Source organism: Cavia porcellus, unplaced genomic scaffold (genome assembly GCF_034190915.1).
Source record: "Cavia porcellus strain 051 isolate PalLab524CR breed Dunkin Hartley unplaced genomic scaffold, mCavPor4.1 scaffold_28, whole genome shotgun sequence".
Taxonomy (NCBI): Eukaryota; Metazoa; Chordata; class Mammalia; order Rodentia; family Caviidae; genus Cavia; species Cavia porcellus.
Window position 1 is genome coordinate 19694726 of NW_026947511.1, and position 20343 is coordinate 19715068.

General features: G+C 36.0%; 1 protein-coding gene across 9 annotated transcripts in view; it reads right to left on the bottom strand.

Moving 5' to 3' along the window:
* Window positions 1–371: 371 nt before the first annotated feature.
* The window catches only part of Ank3 (ankyrin 3), a 635468-nt gene continuing 615496 nt past the window's right edge, over window positions 372–20343 (bottom strand). For 4 of the 9 annotated variants that reach the window (XM_063239289.1, XM_063239290.1, XM_013156639.3 and 1 more), the window contains 6 exons: window positions 18328–18378; window positions 16418–16504; window positions 10485–10568; window positions 10297–10353; window positions 8835–8920; window positions 372–1779 (listed from right to left, as the gene is read on the bottom strand). In XM_063239289.1, the coding sequence (XP_063095359.1) occupies window positions 8852–8920; window positions 10297–10353; window positions 10485–10568; window positions 16418–16504; window positions 18328–18378 (348 nt within the window). In that variant the 3' untranslated portion in view covers window positions 372–1779; window positions 8835–8851. The remainder of the gene's footprint in view (window positions 1780–8834; window positions 8921–10296; window positions 10354–10484; window positions 10569–16417; window positions 16505–18327; window positions 18379–20343) is intronic. The other 5 variants (XM_013156636.3, XM_013156637.3, XM_063239287.1 and 2 more) reach the window with 2 other exon arrangements.

The following is a 20343-nucleotide window of genomic DNA, read 5'->3' on the forward strand; positions in this document are numbered from 1 at the left end:
GGGATCAAACTCACGACTGCCTGCTTGCAAGGCAGGTGCTTATGCCGCTGAGCTAAACCTCCAGCCCCTTAGGTTACAGCTTCTTGACATGTTGGCTATTGTGGCTCTAACTTCTCATTTTTGGGGGGGCAGCCCAAACAGATGTGGGAATAAACGAAAGTTCATTTGTTGGTTCCTTCACAAAATACTCAGAATATATGCCAGCTGGGAGCTTTCAGGGCAAAACTAGATGTTTGGTACAACTCCTTTAGTGACCAAGGCATAGGTAGACTTTAGCAGGTGGTAGATTGGTGTGGCTAGAAATCATGGGACAAGGGATCAGATGGTGACCTTTTGCTGCCAGAGAACACAAGGACACTGTAGAACACAGATAGGTGAAGAGTTTAACACAATTTATTTTATGCTTAAATAATTGACTAGGTCATCCAGTGTCTGGTTTTTCATACATATGTCATTAGAGCTATGTGTTGATGAATGCTGATTTTATGTGAATATAATCAACAAATTAAAGAATTTCACCAAAACCCAAATAAAAATGCCCTTTAAAACACAGCAGCCTTTTTAACCTAGTATGACACTGCTAGAATGGTTACAAATGATTGGCTTACGGAAAGGTGTCTACATCTGAGAGCCAGTACACAATACAGTAATAAGTTTACAGCGTGCTGCCATTCTACTAGCTAAGGATTTCTGATCAGTCCATTTTAAGTACCCCTGACTGGGGCCTTGTAGGAGCACTGTCCACCTCTACAGCGGCAAGCATTACCCCCTTTTAAGCACTAACAGCACCCCCCACCCCCCTAAAGCAACTACTGTATAGGCCTTTTTTTTTTTTTTTCTCATTTTTAGGTCATTTCATTGAAAAATTGGCAATAGCAACAAATAGTAATGAAGGGCTTTGTGTTTACAGATAAAATTTTCTGTGTTGCAATATACTGTAGTGTTTGCAAAATTGGAAAAGATTTAATCAAAATAAGGTGATACACATGCATCAAAATATTAGTATTCTGAAGAAAAAATTTTCACACAACTACAGAATTCCTCATTTTGGGAATTAAATTTGCAGCAGATTTTAAAGATTTGTTTTTTAAAATCAAGCTAGCAGTTTTGCATATACAAACATTATAATTGCTAATATACATGAGTCAGGGGGAGTCCTCCCCCCAGAACCTCTCCCTCTTCTAGGGTGAAGTCACTTGAGCCCCCTATTATGTTAAATGCATCTGCAATATTCTGTTTGTGTTCTAAGAGGCAGTGCCTTATCAACATTTATTCTATTTTTCTGTTAGAATTTATACAGTGTTACTATTTACAGCAAAACTATCGATGTTTTAAAAAAGAAACAAATAGTGTTTATACCCTGACAGTTTGGGTCCAAGAAAAATAAGGCGAGCTGTTGTGGATTTAGTAATTTTAGTGTTCTTCGAGATTTGATCATTTCATCTCCTTCTGTCCTTTCTGGCGGCAGGAATTTCTTTTGAAAATGACACCAAATTACTTGAGATAAACTGTTAACAGCATGGCTTCTTTGTATATACACTGCATTGCTAATTGCACACGTGCCAATCCTGGAAATGAAAGTGAATTTCCATGCTCTGTAAATTGGCTCATGCTAAATTAAAATGTGAGTCGTTTTCTTTTTTTTCTTTTTGCATAAAAAAAATCATGCCTTTAATGTGTGGAAGCAGCAAACACACACACCCTTCTCCATAAATTCTTTCCTTCCTGGTGATATTTCTTCCATGAATTTCTCAATACTGGCAGTAAAAATAAATGATCCTGTGGAAAGAGAGACAATAGGTAGTGAGTACAGTTTTCTTTCCTCATTTTGTTTTACTTTTTGAGAACTTGCCTAAACCTTTCTTAGTATTCAATAGAAAAGCCTCAGAGAATGAGTTCTCAACAGTAATAGGTGGTTAGTCTACCTGCTAAATGTCTTTGATGACTATGCCCTAGGCTGTACTAGAAAGGAAGGGACCTTATTTTCACAGAAATAAGGGTTTTAGAAGTTGAGCTGGAAAGATCTCCTGGTTCTGACTACAGCTCAGGTGGCTGAGCTATTTAAAAACTCTTTGAGGTTCAATCTTATCACCTATAAAATGACATGACAGGAAGATTGGTACCAGTATCAAAATTGAAGAGAACTGAGCCTTTCGTGGACATAAAGGGCCAGTCATGTGGAGGTATAGAGCATCTCATCATGTCTGTAGATTTGTAAGTTCCTCATCCCCTAAAGTCTAATCTTTCAAATCTGGAGGACAATTGCATTGCCTCATTACTACAGACCTGCTTTTCCACACATAAATTAAAGTTAAAGCCTAACTTGTACTTTTGCAAAGAAAACTTTCCTTTCTCTTGTCTGTATCAGTCGTGATAGGATAAAGCGATCTGAGCTTTTCTATTGAGGCTCAACTGAGAATGTCTTATCTTGCTGGATGATTCTTGAATAAAGCATCAATGTTTTACAGTCAAAATCAGTTTTAATATATCAAGATAAATGAACATTCCGCAGCGGAGGTTTTCATGCTATGTACAGTATTGTTGGTATGACTCCTCCACAAAAGTTTTTTCCTACATACAGTTTTTCCTCCTTGTTCAGTATGAAAAACTGCAAGCCTGAATGTGTTTCTGAGCATAAGCTAGTCTTTACAGAATCGAAGGAAGGCAAGAACAATTGTAAGAACAACTCTGTCCACTCCTATGTAAGCCACAAACTTGTTGGCAGGTCCTGGAGAACCTTTATAAACAATTCTGGTTTTGTTGGGGCTGAGTGTTCACAGTGACCTTAAGTTTCCTTCTCTTTAGATGAGTCTTTATGACACCTTATCTTATGCAAACATTTTAGAACAGCATTCCTCTCTCTCCTCACCTAGGATTTGGACTTCCCTTTTTGTTTTAAAAATGGCACTGACCTCAATACCTAGGTCACTAATACTTGGAGCCAAGAAGACCAAAGTATCAAATTTCTTCTTGTGTGATTTCAAGGGCTTGCCTCTCCTATAACTTTGCAGAAGTTCTGGAGAAGGAAAGTGACTCATTTGTACAGATCCTTATTGGGAGGATCAGGATTTTCGCACTTCCATTTCTACCATTTAATTCTAATCTTCTAGGCACCAGGCTTCTCGGATGGTCCTAGGATAACATTACCACTATGATTTTGCTGATTTGCAACAATTTTCTCTGGATAGATTTTGTATGTCTTACAATTTAATTTGCTTAATTTATAAACCATATTTCATCTGTTATATTTATCAAGATATATTTATATCTTGATAGTTTTTAGTAAGTTTATGTAGATAGAAGATCACAATAAACCAACTGAGCTTTTTCTTCATCTCTTTTAAAAAAACCAATCCAATTTTCTAGGTTAATTTTGTGATATGAAGAGCCTTTTTCTTCTTATCCCAAGACAAGTGAACATTATCTTTCTAGATACAGGTTTTTCTCAGATTTTACTCCCTGGGGAGTCGGGAGGATTTCACTTCTCCACTATTCCGGGCTGATACTATTGTCCACCAGCCTCTGGAATCCAGATTCTGCCAGATTCTGTTCTTGGCTCTCTTCTTGATCAATGCTAGTGATAATAGCTTGCTCTTATTGAATACCTACCACAGGCTTCAGAGTCACTATTAAGCAAGTTACATAATTAATTTCACAAATAACTGTAAGAGTGCTGTTATCCCTGTACTGAAATACAGCATTATTGTTCATTAAGCTTAATACCACGCCCTATCTCTGGTCTTTTGGAATAATAATAGATGTGAAGAAATTAAGACTTAGAAGTTTATTCAGCCAAGCTCATGTAGTTAGTAGACAGCTACACAATTCGATCTACTCAAGCCACTTCTCTTCTCTCTCCTATATCGAAGACGGTCCCAGAAAGATCTCTAGCACAGACAGACTTGTTTGAGATCACTGACAAAATATGGAGGGCACTGTGGCAGTTCAACCCTAAGTTTGTTTTGTGGTCCTGGGTTCTACATTTGTGTTAATTATTATCTACAAGCTAGCAACTCTGATCATCGCTCTCTCTTCCCTCACTCTGTATACTGAATTAAGCCAACTGTTATACTTCTACAATGTTCACCAGATCTGCATTCTCCTTGCCATTCTCCCGCCTGGAATGAATCCTTTTTTCCAGGCCACTGGGTTCCAAAAGACAGCACAACTGTCACTTCACATTATGCCTGCCTCCTTCACCCCTAATTCCTCAGACTCCTGCTCAGGTCCACTGATGTGCCATTTTCTCGGGAATGGTACATATCTACAGCTCGAGGCCCTTACACATGCTGGTAGCACCTCGAGGTAATGAGGCATTTGGATAAAAGGCGAGAAACTCGGTAGGCCTCTTCTCTGTTAGTGCTACTGTTTTACCACAGAGATCTTCCTTAGATCCAAGTCCAAATGTGTCCACATGTCATTAGCTACTGGACATTTTTTTTTTTGGTACTTAAACAATATTTGCCCCATCTCTTCCACTTGTAGACTGGGAAATTCAGAAATGCACGGAGGTTTTATTCACCACTGTGCGTCTGGGCCATCCACTCTGAACCAGGCAGATGGTCAAATATTCTTTGCAGGAATGAATGAAATAAAATGACGTTTTGGCATCAGACAAAGTGCTGCCCTGGCCACCCAAAGCTCCCCTGTTTCTATAGAGCTGTCAGTGAGAGGCAGAGCACTTTCTCAAGGAGGTTTGGAATATGTTATGGTTTATTTAAGTCTTTGTCCTCAAGGAGGTTTGGAATATGTTATTGGTTGATTTAAGTCTTTGTTATGACTTTGATCTGAGGCTGTTCCCTTGTCATGATCCTAAAAAGTAGCCATTTAATGGCACCTGAAGTAAAAAACCTGAAGATTATGGCTATCTTAAAAATGAAGTCTTGCTTTATTTTAAAAAGCACACATATTTACCACCACTGTAAGTGTTTACAGGTTGCCTATAGACACATGTTTTTGGTTCAAAATTTGATTTTGAATCTAATAATTACTAAATGTTATTTAATAAGTAACAACTGATTTCAAAATGAGTCCAAATTCCACTCTTTTGCTTGCTGGTAGAAGGATCTTAGGTACATCATTTAACTTTTCTACAACTTAGTTCCCTCAATCAAAAAAAAAAAAAAAAAAAACCCACCAACAAAAACAAACTCACAGCATTTTCTGGTAATTATATGAAATAATATATGTAATGATTTTATGCAGTGCCTCACATAGAACGGTCATTTTATAGATGGAGTGTATGAGAAGTCTTAGATTGCTTACTATGAGACAAAGAACTCTAGGCTGAGTATCAGTCTTGTGTTCAGATTCTAGCTCTACCAGATAAGATAAGCTGGGTGACAACAAACAAATCACGTCACCTCTGAGCCTTAGTACTTTCATCTGTAAAAAGCAGCAAGTAAAGTTAGCCTAGCCTGCCTCAATCTTTTTTTTTAATAGATTAAATTAGATAGCAATGTAGAAGTACTATGTAAACTAAATCAGTATACACGATGGACAAATCTTTAAAATCATGGTGATTCCTTTTACAAACAGGTTGACTGTGACTGCATATTACAAAAAAAAGCAGGAAGGAGCAGGGTGCAGACAACTCAAAAATCAACTGGCATCAAAATGGGAAATAAAAATTTTGATGTCAGTGTCTAAGACCCAGTGAAATTTAACAGCATTCTAGCTTCTTTGTTGTTTTGTTATGTTAAAAAAGCAACCGGCAAGACTATAAAAACTCAGTGTATTCACGAAACTATTTTTCCATATCACATATTCAATATCCTCAAATTTCACGTATTATCATAGAACCTGTTTCCCAAGGTTCCTTATGGAAGGTGAGCACTACCTCGCAACATGGAGTCACTGGTCATCTGACACATGGAGATCACGTTATTCTGAAGCTATTTTCACATTCACATGAATTGATCTGCTTTAAAAAAACTGATCTGCCCTTTGATGTAGCAAATGAGCCTGACTTCTTGAGAGGGTAGTTATAATTTTAGAGCCTCCTGAATATTTAGTGAATATTAATAAAATTCTATACAACCCTGGGAGTATAGCACTATCATATTTTTTGTGTCACTTATTCAACAGATATAAAATATATTGTCACTGTGGAAAACGACTCACCTGTGGAGATAACCTTTCTGGTTCTTTCCCACTTGGAATCTGAGTAGTATATAATGAACAAGTTGCTACACTTTTACAGGCATACTAAAGCTGACAGAACTCTCTTCTACTTTGACTTCATTCATTGCTTGAGTTGATAAGGTAGACTAATTTCAGAAAGCATGCTTAGTATTTTAAGAATACATATATATGTGTATATACTACATATATGTGATATATATATATAGTGAGCTTATTCTAGATATTTCTACATTGATGCCATCCTTAATTTTCTTGTCTGTCTGGCCAGGGATTTAGCTCAGTGGCTCACGCCCTTGCCTGGTAAGTACAAGGTCGTTCAATCTCTGGTACCAAAAAAAAAAAAATTTGTTTTTTCTTTGTCTGTCACCCATCTCATCCAATAGAAGTCCAGTCATGCCAACAGCACTCATACAGCAATTCTGACCTCCAAAGCCCGCAATGGCACCAAACTCTAGGCTATCTGGAACACATCCCATCCTTGCCTTGAAAACCTCCAGTGGGTTTTTTTTTTAAACCCCTTTTAGACTACAAGTGCCTGAGTCCCATTAAACTCATTCCACACTTCACACTAACCGTCCCTGTCTCCTTAGGCCTGGGTGAAGTCTCCAGTAAATACATCATTGAGAAGGGGGCCTCTGGGGCCACTTTGTTAAATTCTGAATCCTCTTTCTCCCACCTTTTACTTATGCAAATTTAGACAATCTACCTAGGCCTGCCTCTTATCTGTTAAATGCAGATAATCATGATATGTGTATCCAGGAGAGGTGCCATGAGAATTAAAGGGGACACACAAAACACTTGCAAAATTATGGAAATACTATTTCCAGAGGATCTGCAGTTCCCAATGTCATTAAATAACTGTGTGATTGATTAGTTGTACTTGGTTATCATGAAGTCACTCTTACAGCTCAGCTCTCTCACGTTCCCCCTGGGAGCATGTCTTGGAAGGATGCATTCTTGTCCCCACCTCCTCCCTTTTCTCTTCACATGTTTCCTGGCTGCAGGAGGCCAAGAGTTTCTCTTCACCATGCCTTTGCTGCCTTGGACCTAGCTAGCCATACAGTTACACCATGACCCAAAATAAACTTTCTCCTTTAAGCTGTAGATGATGGATAAATTTGTCCTAGTAACAGGAAAGCGACTGTCTCCAAAATATAAATTCAGTGAGAGCAAGTAATGAGTTAAGAGTTTTTTGCCAGCAACTTTTTAGTGCCTATGTAGAAAGCCTCATAGAGAGGAAGTAAAATAAATTAGAATAAACAAATGATAAGATATTGAGGCTTTAGTTACCTCACATACAAACTGGGAGGATTGAGACTACATTATTTCTCAGTTCCTTATCTTAGCTTTCCAAATATAGTACCAGGATGCTCAGGGGCAGAGAACAGCAGATACTTGAGGGTAAAAACTAGAATCTGTTTGCTCTTTGGTACTTTAACCATGGCACTCAGAGGATGTAGGTGCATGGTCCTGAAGAAACAGCCTAATTATTGCTGTATTATAGTAGTAGGACAATGTAAAATTTAGGGAAAATTTAAAAGAAAACAGTATGATCTGTGATGACAAGCTCAGTCAAATTTAAACAAATCTCACTTGTAAGCATTTAACGTAAAACAAAAAAAAGTAGACCATTGATCTATTATTTTACTTTGATTTCTACAAATATAGTAGTATACAGGGTTTTACTCACTGAATTTAGACTTGGCAACCATTACATTTCAAAGGAAAATATATCCTCAGGTGCTAAAATGATGAAAGACATTTGGAAGAGTTAACTTATTGCCAAATAGTGTCCCTGTTGGGTTGTATATGACTGCTGCATTTCATAGTGAGCTTTCTCAGAGGAAATTAAAAAAATCACTATTTACACTTGCTTTTACAAACATTTACATTTAAATTCCTGTCGGCTTTGCAAGGAGAAAGTTTATGGACTGTGAACTACAGTCAAGTTTTAGTGTGTATATATTTAAATTATTATATATAATATAGATGATCAAAATATACAGTGCTTAAATTTTAAAAACTTATTACAAGAAAAACGCATTGCCCTTAATCATCTCAAAAGACTCCATCTCCCTTCAAACACACTCATCCCTCTGCTCCTCCACTTTCTGAAGCAGTCCTGGAAGTCTTTTTTTCATGTCTTTATAAGGTGTGATCAAAACCACGGTAACGCTGCTGCCAAGTGCCACCCTACAGAGAATCAGGCTGGTAAAACACATCACGGTGTTTCCTTATCCACTTGAACGTGGCACTGCACTTTCGGGTGCTTTCCCAAAGTCAAAATGACTCCTGAAAGGTAAATGTTTTGAGTTGATTCTGGACACTGAGAGACAGTTATGTGACTAAAGGCATTCATAAAAGAAGACTTCAGAACTGCTTCAGAAAGTGGCAAGAACAGTGTAATAAATGTGTTTAAAGGAAAGAGGCATATCACAAGCAAGACCAATGACAAAATGTGTCTATTACTATAATTTGAAAATTCCACGTTCAACGTATTTTTGATCACACAATACAGATAGAATATATATGCAACACACTTATGCATATAAATACATCTCTAAACATAAAAAGAATGTAACTTCATATTTTTCAAGGTGGAATGTAGTGAAAAAGAAGAAAGGGAATATCTGAATGGCTTATTTAGGAGTTTCACAGGAATTAAGTGTTCACATGAGCACACTTCACACCTTGACTGACCGTTCTGTTATGAGTGGCTCTTCTTTTCCACGTGCCGGATTTCCTTCTTCATCTTCATCTTATAACCTTCTCCCTGCTTTAAAAGGAATATGCACATTCAGATTTCATTGCAGAAGGCTTTTAAAGTAGTTCCGCTTCTGGTCCCTGGAGCTGGATTAGGATAAGTGGAACCATTTAATGTACTTTGTCATTTCACATCCAAAAATACACACAGTCTATTTAGCTTAACTACAGAGCTTAGCATCACCACGGCAAACAAGAGAGCACTGTCAAAATGATTACAACATAACTGCGTTTTGCGATAATTCAGCAGGTTAGTGACTACAGAAAAAAGAAAGCAGCCTATTCATTTCTTGTAGTTAGAAGAAATCATCACCAAACTTCACAAGGCATTCAAATCTCCATTTAAAAAAAAAATTAACAAACCCTAATATTTTAAGCCAGCAGAACTTGAAGTGATCTGTTGTAATGAAACAAGCTTTTAGTAAAGCACTAATTAAGAACTAACTACCATGGAAATACTGTTATCAGAGGGACTATTTTCATTCTTCTGAATTTTATGGAATTACCAACACTAAGCTCTTATTCCTAAACCACAGAGGTATCAGCTTTCCATAAGATCTCTCTTCTCTGAGTACCAGAAGCACAGTTCCGAGGGGAAGGCTGCTATGCAATACTCAGTTTTTACTTTATTATTTACAAGAGAAAACCCAAGTAGCCGTTCTAATTTTCTGATCTAGTCCTGAGGAGCTATGAATTTACTCTTTTTCTCTGAAAGAAGTCTACTGCCGTTTCCATTTTTGAATCAGAGAGGATAAAGATCTGGGAAAAAGAACTGAAAAATAACTAGAGGTTTTCTTGACAGGTAAGGATTTATTGGAATGAATTCCACTGCTCAGTGAGGAGATTCTGGCTCTGGGACTGGCCCAGCTACGGAAACCCAAAGAGGACAGCCTTGTTAGGTGACGATGGAATGCAGATTACCCTACAGAATGTGATAGAAAGGATAAATGTACAGATCTGATGCAAACAGTGTGAACTGAGACTTCTCTCACCCTACCACTCAAATACTGCCCTTTGAATTGCCCTCTGTTTGTGTCCTAGGCAGACACTGACAATGGCCAAGCCCTGTGCAGGGCTTGGGCACTCCCAAAGAGTTTACAGGTACTAAAAATTTTATCTTTTTCTCTCTCAAACTGGCATACTCTGTTCCCATAAATAAATTTATTTACTGAAAACCTGGAAGACAGTAAAACTATATACAGTATCATTAAGAAATGGGAGGAGGAAAATCTTTTTTTTTTTTTTTTTTAACACTGAACAAATGCGAAAGTCAAAAGCAGCAAATGCTTCAAGCTGCCACACTGCACATGTCAGCCCGTGAGCAACGCTTTCAGGGAATATACAACACTTTTATCCTCTACTTCCTCCTTGGCCATCCCTCTCCATTACCACTTCATCCTGTTTCCTCTCTTGTGGGGTAATTCGTCTTATTACTTTCCGAGTGATCTGTAGGAAGCAATAGTGAAAGGTAGAGATTTTTCCATTTCCAGAGGTGATACTGCAGCACAGAAACAGTAATGTTCTTAAGGTGAGAAATTTAAATTCCAAGGAAAGCATGAAATCTCAATGATGATTACTTTTCTGGTGATGAGGTTCCCTTCTTCATCAGTAAATTGTTCTTCTGTGACAGATTCACCAGGAATGTTTTTTGCTTCCTCTCCCTAAAGGATGTGGCACAGAGGTTAGCAAGGTGCTAGTCGGAGATATTGCCACACCACTCCAAATGCCACACACATGCTTTGGAATTCCAGAAAAAGCATCAGTGAGCTCTATTTGCTATTCCAGTGTGAGAGAAAAAGGCGGACTTCACTGGTGGTTATTTAACAGTCAACAGTCTTCAAGCATTAAAACTGCAAGCATGTATAATAACAGAAGTCAGCAACAAACTCCAAGGTAGAAGAATTTGAAAATATGTCATTACAGAACACACATATACACAGGCTTCAATTGTTGGAAAGAAAAATTATAGTCAACACTTAATTAGAGCTTAGATCAGATCATCTGACCCTGAGAACAGTGTTTTTTCCTTAGTTACTCTGAGGATCTTGTAGATTGAATTTTTGTAGTTTGAGTTAAAACACTACCTCAGTTGGAGAATGATATTTATCATCTTTGTTTAAAAATTCACTTCCTAAGGATAAAGATTTTTGGAAAGACTATGAAAGCTTCAAGGTAATAAAACAATCATTTTTCCCCCCCTCGAGCTTTTCATAGGACTTAATTGAGAATAATGACCTCATGAAACATAGTTTAAATATAGTGTAAGAATGCTACCATGAAGTGAAAGGGTCTTAGGAGATAATTATCTTTACTGCCATAGGCCCAAAGGGGAGTGGAAGCAATACTAAAGGAATTTAAGATTGTATCTTTTAGTTAGTAATTGTTCTTTGATTTAGAAGTGGAAATTGTCAAAAGTTAGTGTATTAAAAATAAGTGGCATAAATTCTTAGTCATCAGGATGGGCTCATAAGGAGTTCAGTGGATTGAGATGACGCCTTAGTATCTCTTCATGACAAACCCTTCAGCAGCAGGACTATACTGTAATACATTACCTTCTTCACTAATGTTCAACAGTTGATTTGTGCTGCTTGCAGTTTTGGGGAACGAGGAAAAATATCTTAAATGTGGATTTGTATTTGAGGAACTCAGTGACTTGCTGGTCACACTTGTTGAAAAGGTAAAATGGATAAAGGTGCAATTCAGTGGACGGATGTGATTTTTCTGGGAAAAACAGTAGATCACAACAATATCCACATTTCCACTTGTCAGTGTAACTGGCGTGAGAAGGACAGTGGCTCTGATAATTCTCTCAGTACTAGCCAATGCTGAGAAAATTGTGTGCCTGACCAGAAATTACAACCAGTGGAAAATGAGTCCTGGTTTGAAAAAGTGGAACAAAATAAAAATTAACTTATTTTTCTAACAAACTTCTGTTCCCATTCTTATATACTTTTTTTTTTTTTTTTAAACCAATTGTCCTTGTATGTCTGGAGTCTGGGCACGTAGGTGATGGCCATAGGCAGAATACACTCATCTGACTTCACTGTGGTATGAGTGGAAAGAAAATGCTCCCTAGCTTGTCCTTAATCTTACTTAGTTTTTAAGTCATCCTTAGTTAGTTTTAGGTCATAGTTGTTTAGTTAGTCTTACTTAGTTTCAATCAACACAATTGTCTAAATGCACTAAAACCAAGTGTTTTTCTGAGACATCTGTATTTCCTATGGTTGGCACTGGAGAGCAATTTTTAAAGTTGTATTTTTTTAAAAAAAACAAACACCTAAAGACAGCAAAAACATCAATAAACATTGAAGCTAATCCTTATAAACATCCAGCTCTTTGAGTGGTACACAATTAAGGGATCTCAGGAGAATCCAGTAAAATAAAATCTTGTTGAATGTGCTATGAATGAATCCTTGTGTAGAAAAGATGCTAATTAACTTTTAAATGGTCAGGACATTCTGAAAGGAATGTGAAATAGATATATTTATAAGGATAGTGAAAACCTACTGGCATATTAACTGATTCTTAGCCAAGTCCTACTTAATAAATAATATCCTATTAGTTGAGAACTATTCTGGTATGGAAGCATTTGCATTATTTTATACTGAAACTTATACTAATTATTTATCATTTATAGGTAAAGGGACACCTCTTTACCTTAAAGTTTACAAAATATAGAAAATTATTGCTTTAATATGGCAAAAATTGATTATGCAGAAACTTTCTATACTGGGGAGGTGGATTAGATAGGGAAGACAGTAAGATATCATGACATAGATTTTTTAAAAACCATGCATCTTTAATTCTGTCAAATATATTAGAGAACAAGATTACCAAGGAGAGATCTCTGAGGACTCTTTTTAATAAGTGTCTAACACTGTTGAAAATAGCAAAAACTTCTAAGTAAACAAAATTTCTCCCTTGGTTTGTTTAATAATATTTTAGACAACTACTGCCGCTTATTTCAAAGGGAAATTTTCATTTCTGGTGGTTATCTTAACAAAGCCTACTTATATTTACTTTGATACACCTGCTAGAAAGTATTGCATGTCATAATTTTTACTCTCTTTCCTAGAGTTTTTAAAAAAGTAAAAATATGAAATATAGCAATTTGCTTTGATGTACACAATAAAACTTGAATACTCCAAAAATAGGATAATTTTGCAAAAAGCAAATTTTCCAGTATTATGTAGAGTATAACCTATTGTTATAGTCTAGCAAACACTATTACATGAGGGAGGGAGGGAAGAAGACAGAGAGAGAGAGAGAGAGAGAGAGAGAGAGAGAGAGAGAGAAAGAGAGAATGTGTGTGTGTGTGTCTGTCTACACATACACTTTGGGACATGAATGCAAAAACAGTTTATAAATAATGGTTATTCCTGGATAACAGAATGAGTAGGTATAACTTTTGAACTGCTAATTGGAGGAAAAAAAGCATCTACCTTCCAATTAAAATATTATGAAAAATTAAAATAAAAATGCCTTTGTGCTATATTGTAAAAAATCAACCATTCAGAACTTACCAAACTTCACAATAGTTTGTGAGTTGGTTTAAAAATTTTACTTTGGCATTCAATAAATGTGCTAAGAGAGATAAACAAACTTAAAAGACTGCTTCATACTTTAAACTGCCTCTAAATATTTGAAATTACTGTGATATGATCAAATTATATAGAAATAAATGATTATGCTGATAAACTTTAAAAGTTCCATAATGAATGAAGAACTTAACATGACTCATTCCATAATGATTTGAAACTATTAAGTGTAAAATGAATTACAATTGCATTAAAATGAATGGATTCACATATAAAAGTAAAGATAAAAATCATAAAATTATACTTTTAGCCCATTTATTGTATAAATTGCTAAGGCTTGTGGCAACGGAATTCTGATCATATCTACTGCTTTCTTTGGGAGATACTTCTCACACAAAGCTAGCTCTACAAGGGATGGATAACCCTACAAGTTTTTGTGGTACTTGAGGGAGATAGAGTAACATGACAGGCAGTGTAACTATGCTGACTCAGCTCTGGGCTAGACTAGCATCTGAAAAATATGTCAGATTCCCAGCATTCCAGTCCTATCAAATAGTTTCTAGCAATGGCACCCTAATGCCACCCTCATCTGTGCCAGTGGAAAATATGAATGGCGGAACGTTTGACTTAATCTAGTCAAAAATGCTCCTTTCTATTTGTTTTGGAACAGAAATACAGTATGGAGGGAAAAAAACTGTACTTCATTACAGTGATTCTGCCCAACTGTGTGATTTTAAGCAAATCAATTCACCTAGTTTTGTCAGGTAGGAAAAATAATTTTAGTCTTGATGGCCCACGAAGGCCTAACATTGCCATTTTATGTTTCTGAAAGAGATGCTTTCCATGTCATATTTATTGTACTATTATTGTAGTTCTTGAGCTCCTTTTACTTTAGAAAGACAGCAACATATAGAATAAAGAGAAAGGCAACAGAAATCTGATTCTCTTAACTGCTCCAAAAACCTCAATGGGAAAATATTTAACCAGAAAGGATCCTATGTATGCCAGAGTTTAAACTTTATTTGTTATACCTATAACTTCCAAAGGTAGTTATAGCTATCCTTTAGCCAGTTACAAAGTCTTTATCTGATAATTCCATTCATTAAATCTGTTTAAAATTATACCAACTTCAAGAGGTAGGCATTTGGGGAGAAAACAAATACTTCTGTTTTATAAAGCACTATAGTACATGTTGCTATTTTAAACTTAGGACCTTAATACACTGAAGTGTTATCTATTATTAATCAGATTCTCATTCTAATAAAATTACTTATAAGTTTGCTTGCAGATGCATTTCTAGAGTGCTAGGAAACCAACAGAAAGAATCCCCACAGGTTTGAGGGGTTTGGGGACTTGATGTTGCTGTTGCTCGGTTTTTGTCTTTAGAGAAAAAAACTTCTTTACTCTCTACTTTCCAGTGTGTTTGTTTGTTTTCCCCTCTTTCATGAATGTTTTCTTCTTCCTGACAGGGAAATCTGTTCTGTAAGGGGGAGGAATATAAAGGAAACGGGGTGGCTGTGGAGGCCACATGGCTAAGTCATAAGTAAAGCATAAAAAGCAAGTTAGAAAATAGCCTATCTGCTGTGGTTTTCCTAGACTTCTCACTTTGAAATACCATTTCTTGAAGATACTGACCACGCGACTAGCAAATGTGAGTAAAAGGTATGGCTATCTCGATACCTGAATCCATAGAAAAACTGAATCAAGTACTCCCCGGCCCATCCTGTAGAACATACGATAGGTGAATGATTATGAGGATTTTATAGGCAACAGGTTGAATACTGCAGATGTCCTTAGACAGAAATTAGTAATTTGTTTGGCTCTGTAGGATTTCCAAAGAAATGATTCATGCTTTTTTTTTCCTGAGAGTTTCCCCACTGAGCTCACAGTTGACTGGGGGTGGGGGGGAGGGTGTTTCCAAATTTAGATGAGGACTTATTTTCTTAATTCTCTAGTTTTATAAAACCTTATCACTTGACAATTTCTTCACTTCTTTCAGCTGCTTTTCATCAAGTGTACAACACAGCAAGATTAAGAAATTTTGGGTATCAAATCTAGCCTTCCTCTTAAGTCTCTGACGCTCTGGAACTGGGAAAATTTGATAAATAGTCTTCAATTTCTCTTCTCTCTCCAGAACTGGCAACCAAGAAGTCTCAAGTGCATTGGGAAAATAGGCTCCTAGTTCTTTGCACTCAATTATTCTAACATCAAGAAAGCTTTTGTTAAAACCAGAGAAGGAAGAGAATTAGCAGATTGCAAGGAGCTTTGTGATGGACTTTGCCATCCATAAGGTCAGTGTTTCAAAAGATCTTCATAGAGAAAAACTTAATGATTCATAGTGTTCTCAATTTTGCTAAAATGGGGTGAAATTATACTTTTCATTTCTATCAAAAATTGCTTATACTTAGCTTAATGTTTTTGTGTAAGTTATTATAGTTAAAAACCTATTTCAAAAGGTTTGCTAGACTTGCATTATGTCACATACATTTATGCCAGGTTATAACTAAAATTCTTAAGCATTAATTAATAAAGAACTGGCTTTTCATGTAAATATTAAGACAGCAAGAATTTAAGACAGATGGAAACCTTTTACTTCTTTCATGATTTTTTTCTTTACCTTACTTCATAGCTTAGTAGTCTCTGAGGTTTTGGTTGAACATTTAACTTTATGCAGTCTACCCTCCAATCCAGACAGAATTTTTGTTCATACATGTAACACTTCTCCAAGAAAAGCAAGACACAAACGCCAAGAATTATCAGATAAAATTATAACTGCCACATGTCAAACAGGCCTCCATTGAACACTCGTTACCATGCAACATGAGTTTCCTTTTGGTTGTTGTTTTTATAAACTTTCAAGTTTGCAGAGAAACAGAAAGCCATTTAGTTATCAAGCATGCTGAATTTTTAAAATCACATGAAAGGATTTCTAATATTATGCAAAGTCCTACAGTGATCCGGCTACAGGATACCTTTATAATCAAACGCCGGCGAGTAACTCGAGTAGTGACCCTCTGTTCCTCCTCTGAGCTTGAATCATTCTCACTGTCTTTCATGTCCTGATAAATGCATTTTTTTAGTATGATTTTAACATCACATTTTAAAATAAAAGACATTCTGAGAAGAAAAACCAAGAAAAAATTATATTTATTTGCTGTTTTTTTCCTCCACTAAGGAATATCATGATAAATATTGCTGAGAATCTTAAAATTTAAATGGAAGAAAGCTTTTATTCTCTAGGAACTGAGGACTGAACTTAGAGCCTCATGCGTGATAGGCAAATGCTCAACCCACTGAGTTCTGTTCCTGGCCCAAAAGTTTTGAACAGCATTCAAACTACTTTGTATATGCAGATAAATATCAAGGTAATTGGTTATAATTTATTAAAAATAATTGTAGAACATTTTTAGCTTTTGAAACAATGCTACTAGTTTGGAGAAGCATTTGATTTCTTTTAAAAATAGTTTTATATTTATATTCATTTGACTTAAAGGTGTAATAACCTTCTGGTTTAGGCTACATTTCACTTCACAGAAAAAGGTATAAAAAAATGGTCAAAGAGATATATTTCTGATTTTTATAAGAATTTGGGCAGATATCATAACTTTATCCAAGCTGTTTTGAAATGCACAATACCACAATTTGGTGCACATATTTACATCAAGAAATTCTTATAAACAAAACTGGGTAGTAAAAAGAGTTTAGAATAATGTAAAATATGAGAAGCTTGAAGTATTTTAAAGATCTCATGAAATTACAGTATAACAGAACACTTCATGGAAAATAATATGTTACAAATTAGAATCTAGTAAATCTAAAACTTTTGTAAAATACTGCTTTTTAGGCAACAGGGATAGAAAGCAGGAGAAACAACCAAGTGGCAAATACTGTGTAATTCACAGGGAGAAACAACTTCTTATGGTCATGGTGAAGAGTATTTACTGAGTGATTTTATTTCTCAACTGTAACGGTAGAATTTTGGTAATTATCTCAAACATAATAGTCCTGAAGATGAGTGTTACAGTTAACAACTGTTAGAAAAATGAACAATAGTATTTGTTTAGTGAAATAAGCATGCAAGGTGTGGGTGTTAGATAATACATTTTATGAAATGTTAATTGAATAAATGATAAACTGGGTCATTCTTTTCACCAAAGTTAATTTAAATATTTTAAGATATTTGAGTAATAGCAAACTTGACTTTATAGGAATTTTATTTGAATAAAACATCCTACTGAATAATACGGTTTCAAAAGGAAGTAACAGCCAGTATCTTTGCAAGAAATAAGAATTTGAAAATTAAATTTTCTACTATGTTTTAAATTTTTTTCAGAGGAGGACAGTAAATTTGGGAGATGTTAAAGGATCTAAAAATCATATTGTGAGAGGAAGGCCTTAGTGGCTCAATAAAGCAGAAGTAGACTTGCCACTGAAGAAAGCAAAAACTTGTTAATGGGTTGGATGAGGCAAAAGGGAAAGAGAAATCCCAATTTTCCAAACACAGAATCTTAAACTGGGGAAAGGTTTGCATTGGGTACACTGAGAAAGCTGAAGAATACTTGTTAATGCAAATAGTAACAACAGACCTAGATGTCAATTAGATAATAATTGTCTCGAGTGTCCTGAAACCAGCCCCAACACACACAAAAAAGTGGCGATTTGGCTAATGTTTCAGAGTCCACTGTCTCTCTGGAGTCTCCACTCGCCTTATGGTGAACAGTAGAGAAAACACAGTAGCACAGTTGAAGATCAGGATCCTTTTGGGAGAATTCACCAAGAAGTGGTAGTAAATGGAGAAACTTTAGGAGAACAAATGGATTTTCGCAGTGTTCCTACAAATGAGTTGTTGCATGAAAAGACGTGGAAAATAGCAGAATTTTACCTTGTAACAGCAGGCAGTCATCCGTGTGAGAGCAGCACCCGGACTTTTGACCTGATTTTTTAGGGGATAAAAAGGGGACTGTTTTCTGAGATTATACATCAGACGAGCTACTTGGTTGCTATTACTGTACTATGGTAGAGCCACAAAAGATAACACCCGAAAATCACAGGATTGCTTGTGAGTTCAGACTCATGTTTCCTGGAAGCTGAAACTCACATAGATTATGATGATCACATAATAGCAGAACTGGCAATCAACATGAAAGGGAGGCTCATTTATAAGGAATCTTGAAAGTGCTTTCTAATAGTACTGATTTTCCTTTACAAATGAATTCAGCTGAGTTTCCACTCCGAGTTAAGATCTTCACCTTCAACCCTCTTTATGCCAATGCCAGTGCTTATGCCCATGTACACATGCTGCAGTGCTTATTTATATTGCATGGTAGTTGTTTTTGGCACTTCTATATTGATATTAATAGACCTTTGCAGAACAAATCTTTCCAGATAAAATATCACTATTCTATTATTTGTGGGTTTGCCTTAAAAGGAAGCATTCTGTCCAAATTCATTCTGCTAAATACACTAAAAATCAGTGAAAGACAAAACAATCAATATTCAAAAACACACTTGTCAGAAAGTCAAATGCCTCAGAAAGACTCAAAAATGCTTAAAAGAAAAACAGAAAGAACACCATGTTCAATTATTAGTTGTGGTAATCAGTTGCTTTACTTACCTCATTAAATAATCTCTATCTCATTTAATAATCACCTTCACTAAATCTCAAAATAAACATCATTGGACAAGACAGATTAACATTTGACTTCCTCTTACTTCCCCTTCTAATAAGCAGGAAAACAGCCAAAAGGAAAAGGAAAGGATGTAATTGGTTGGTAAGTTTTCCTAACCTTTAAGCATTACAATGTGTCTTAGGTGTCTTAGATATGTCTCAAGGAAGATACATATGCAAATATTCCAAAGACCTGTAATTCTTGGTCTGTTTCTATGGCATAGATGAAAAGAACACACAAATTGAGATTAGGAAAATAGTAAAAAGTACAGAAAATGTAGCTCATTTTTGTTTTCTTACACCAGTGAGTCATAATTTCAGCTTAAAATATTTCAATCTCTCAAAATAAAGATGTACTACAGGATATCACAAAAACATATCAATACAAAGAGCAAACAATTTCATTATAGGAAAGTTTTTAGATTACTAGCAACAGTTGTAAAAATGATACTTGTAACTTTAAATTTCTGACAGCTGCCAACCCACCTTATCTTCAACTGGGTGATTTTGTCTCTTCAATTTTTAAAATACTTTCAGACAATAAGATTTTTTTTTTTTTTTTTGGTGCTGGAGATCAAACTCACCAAGCAGGCACTTACACTGCTGAGCTAAACCCCCGGCCCCCAAACAATAGATCTTTTTTTTTTTTTTGTCTTTTTCATTTTTTATCGGTACCAGGGATCGAACTCACGACTGCCTGCTTGCAAGGCAGGTGCTTATGCCACTGAGCTAAATCCCCAGCCCCAAACAATAGATCTTATAGAATAAGAATCTTAGATGGGTCAGGTGCTGTATACATTTTTTTTTAAAACATATTCTGTAGCTTGAACAACTGGTGGTACACACGTGACTGTCCCATACACAACTGCACCACTTGTACCAACACTGGCACAAGCCATTCCATAGGACAGTCATGCATGTAACCACAGGTGGTTGAAGCCACCCAGCAGTAAGACATATGAATTATGGCCCCATTGTGAATGTGTTAAATTATGCTGAAAAACCAGACAGGAACAGAATTATCCTCTAGAAAGAAAGATGACTAGGTTTGGAGTTAGGAAATCTAATATATCTCAGACAAAATTAATACTAGATCTTAAGGTAGTTACTTAAATGTCTCTGTAGTTCTTCATCCTCCTGAAAAGGGCTATTGAGGTGCTGCTCCCTTTTTCCTACTTTGGGAAGGAAGGTATGGCCAAGTGGCCGGTGTTGTACTTAGCATGTTCCTTA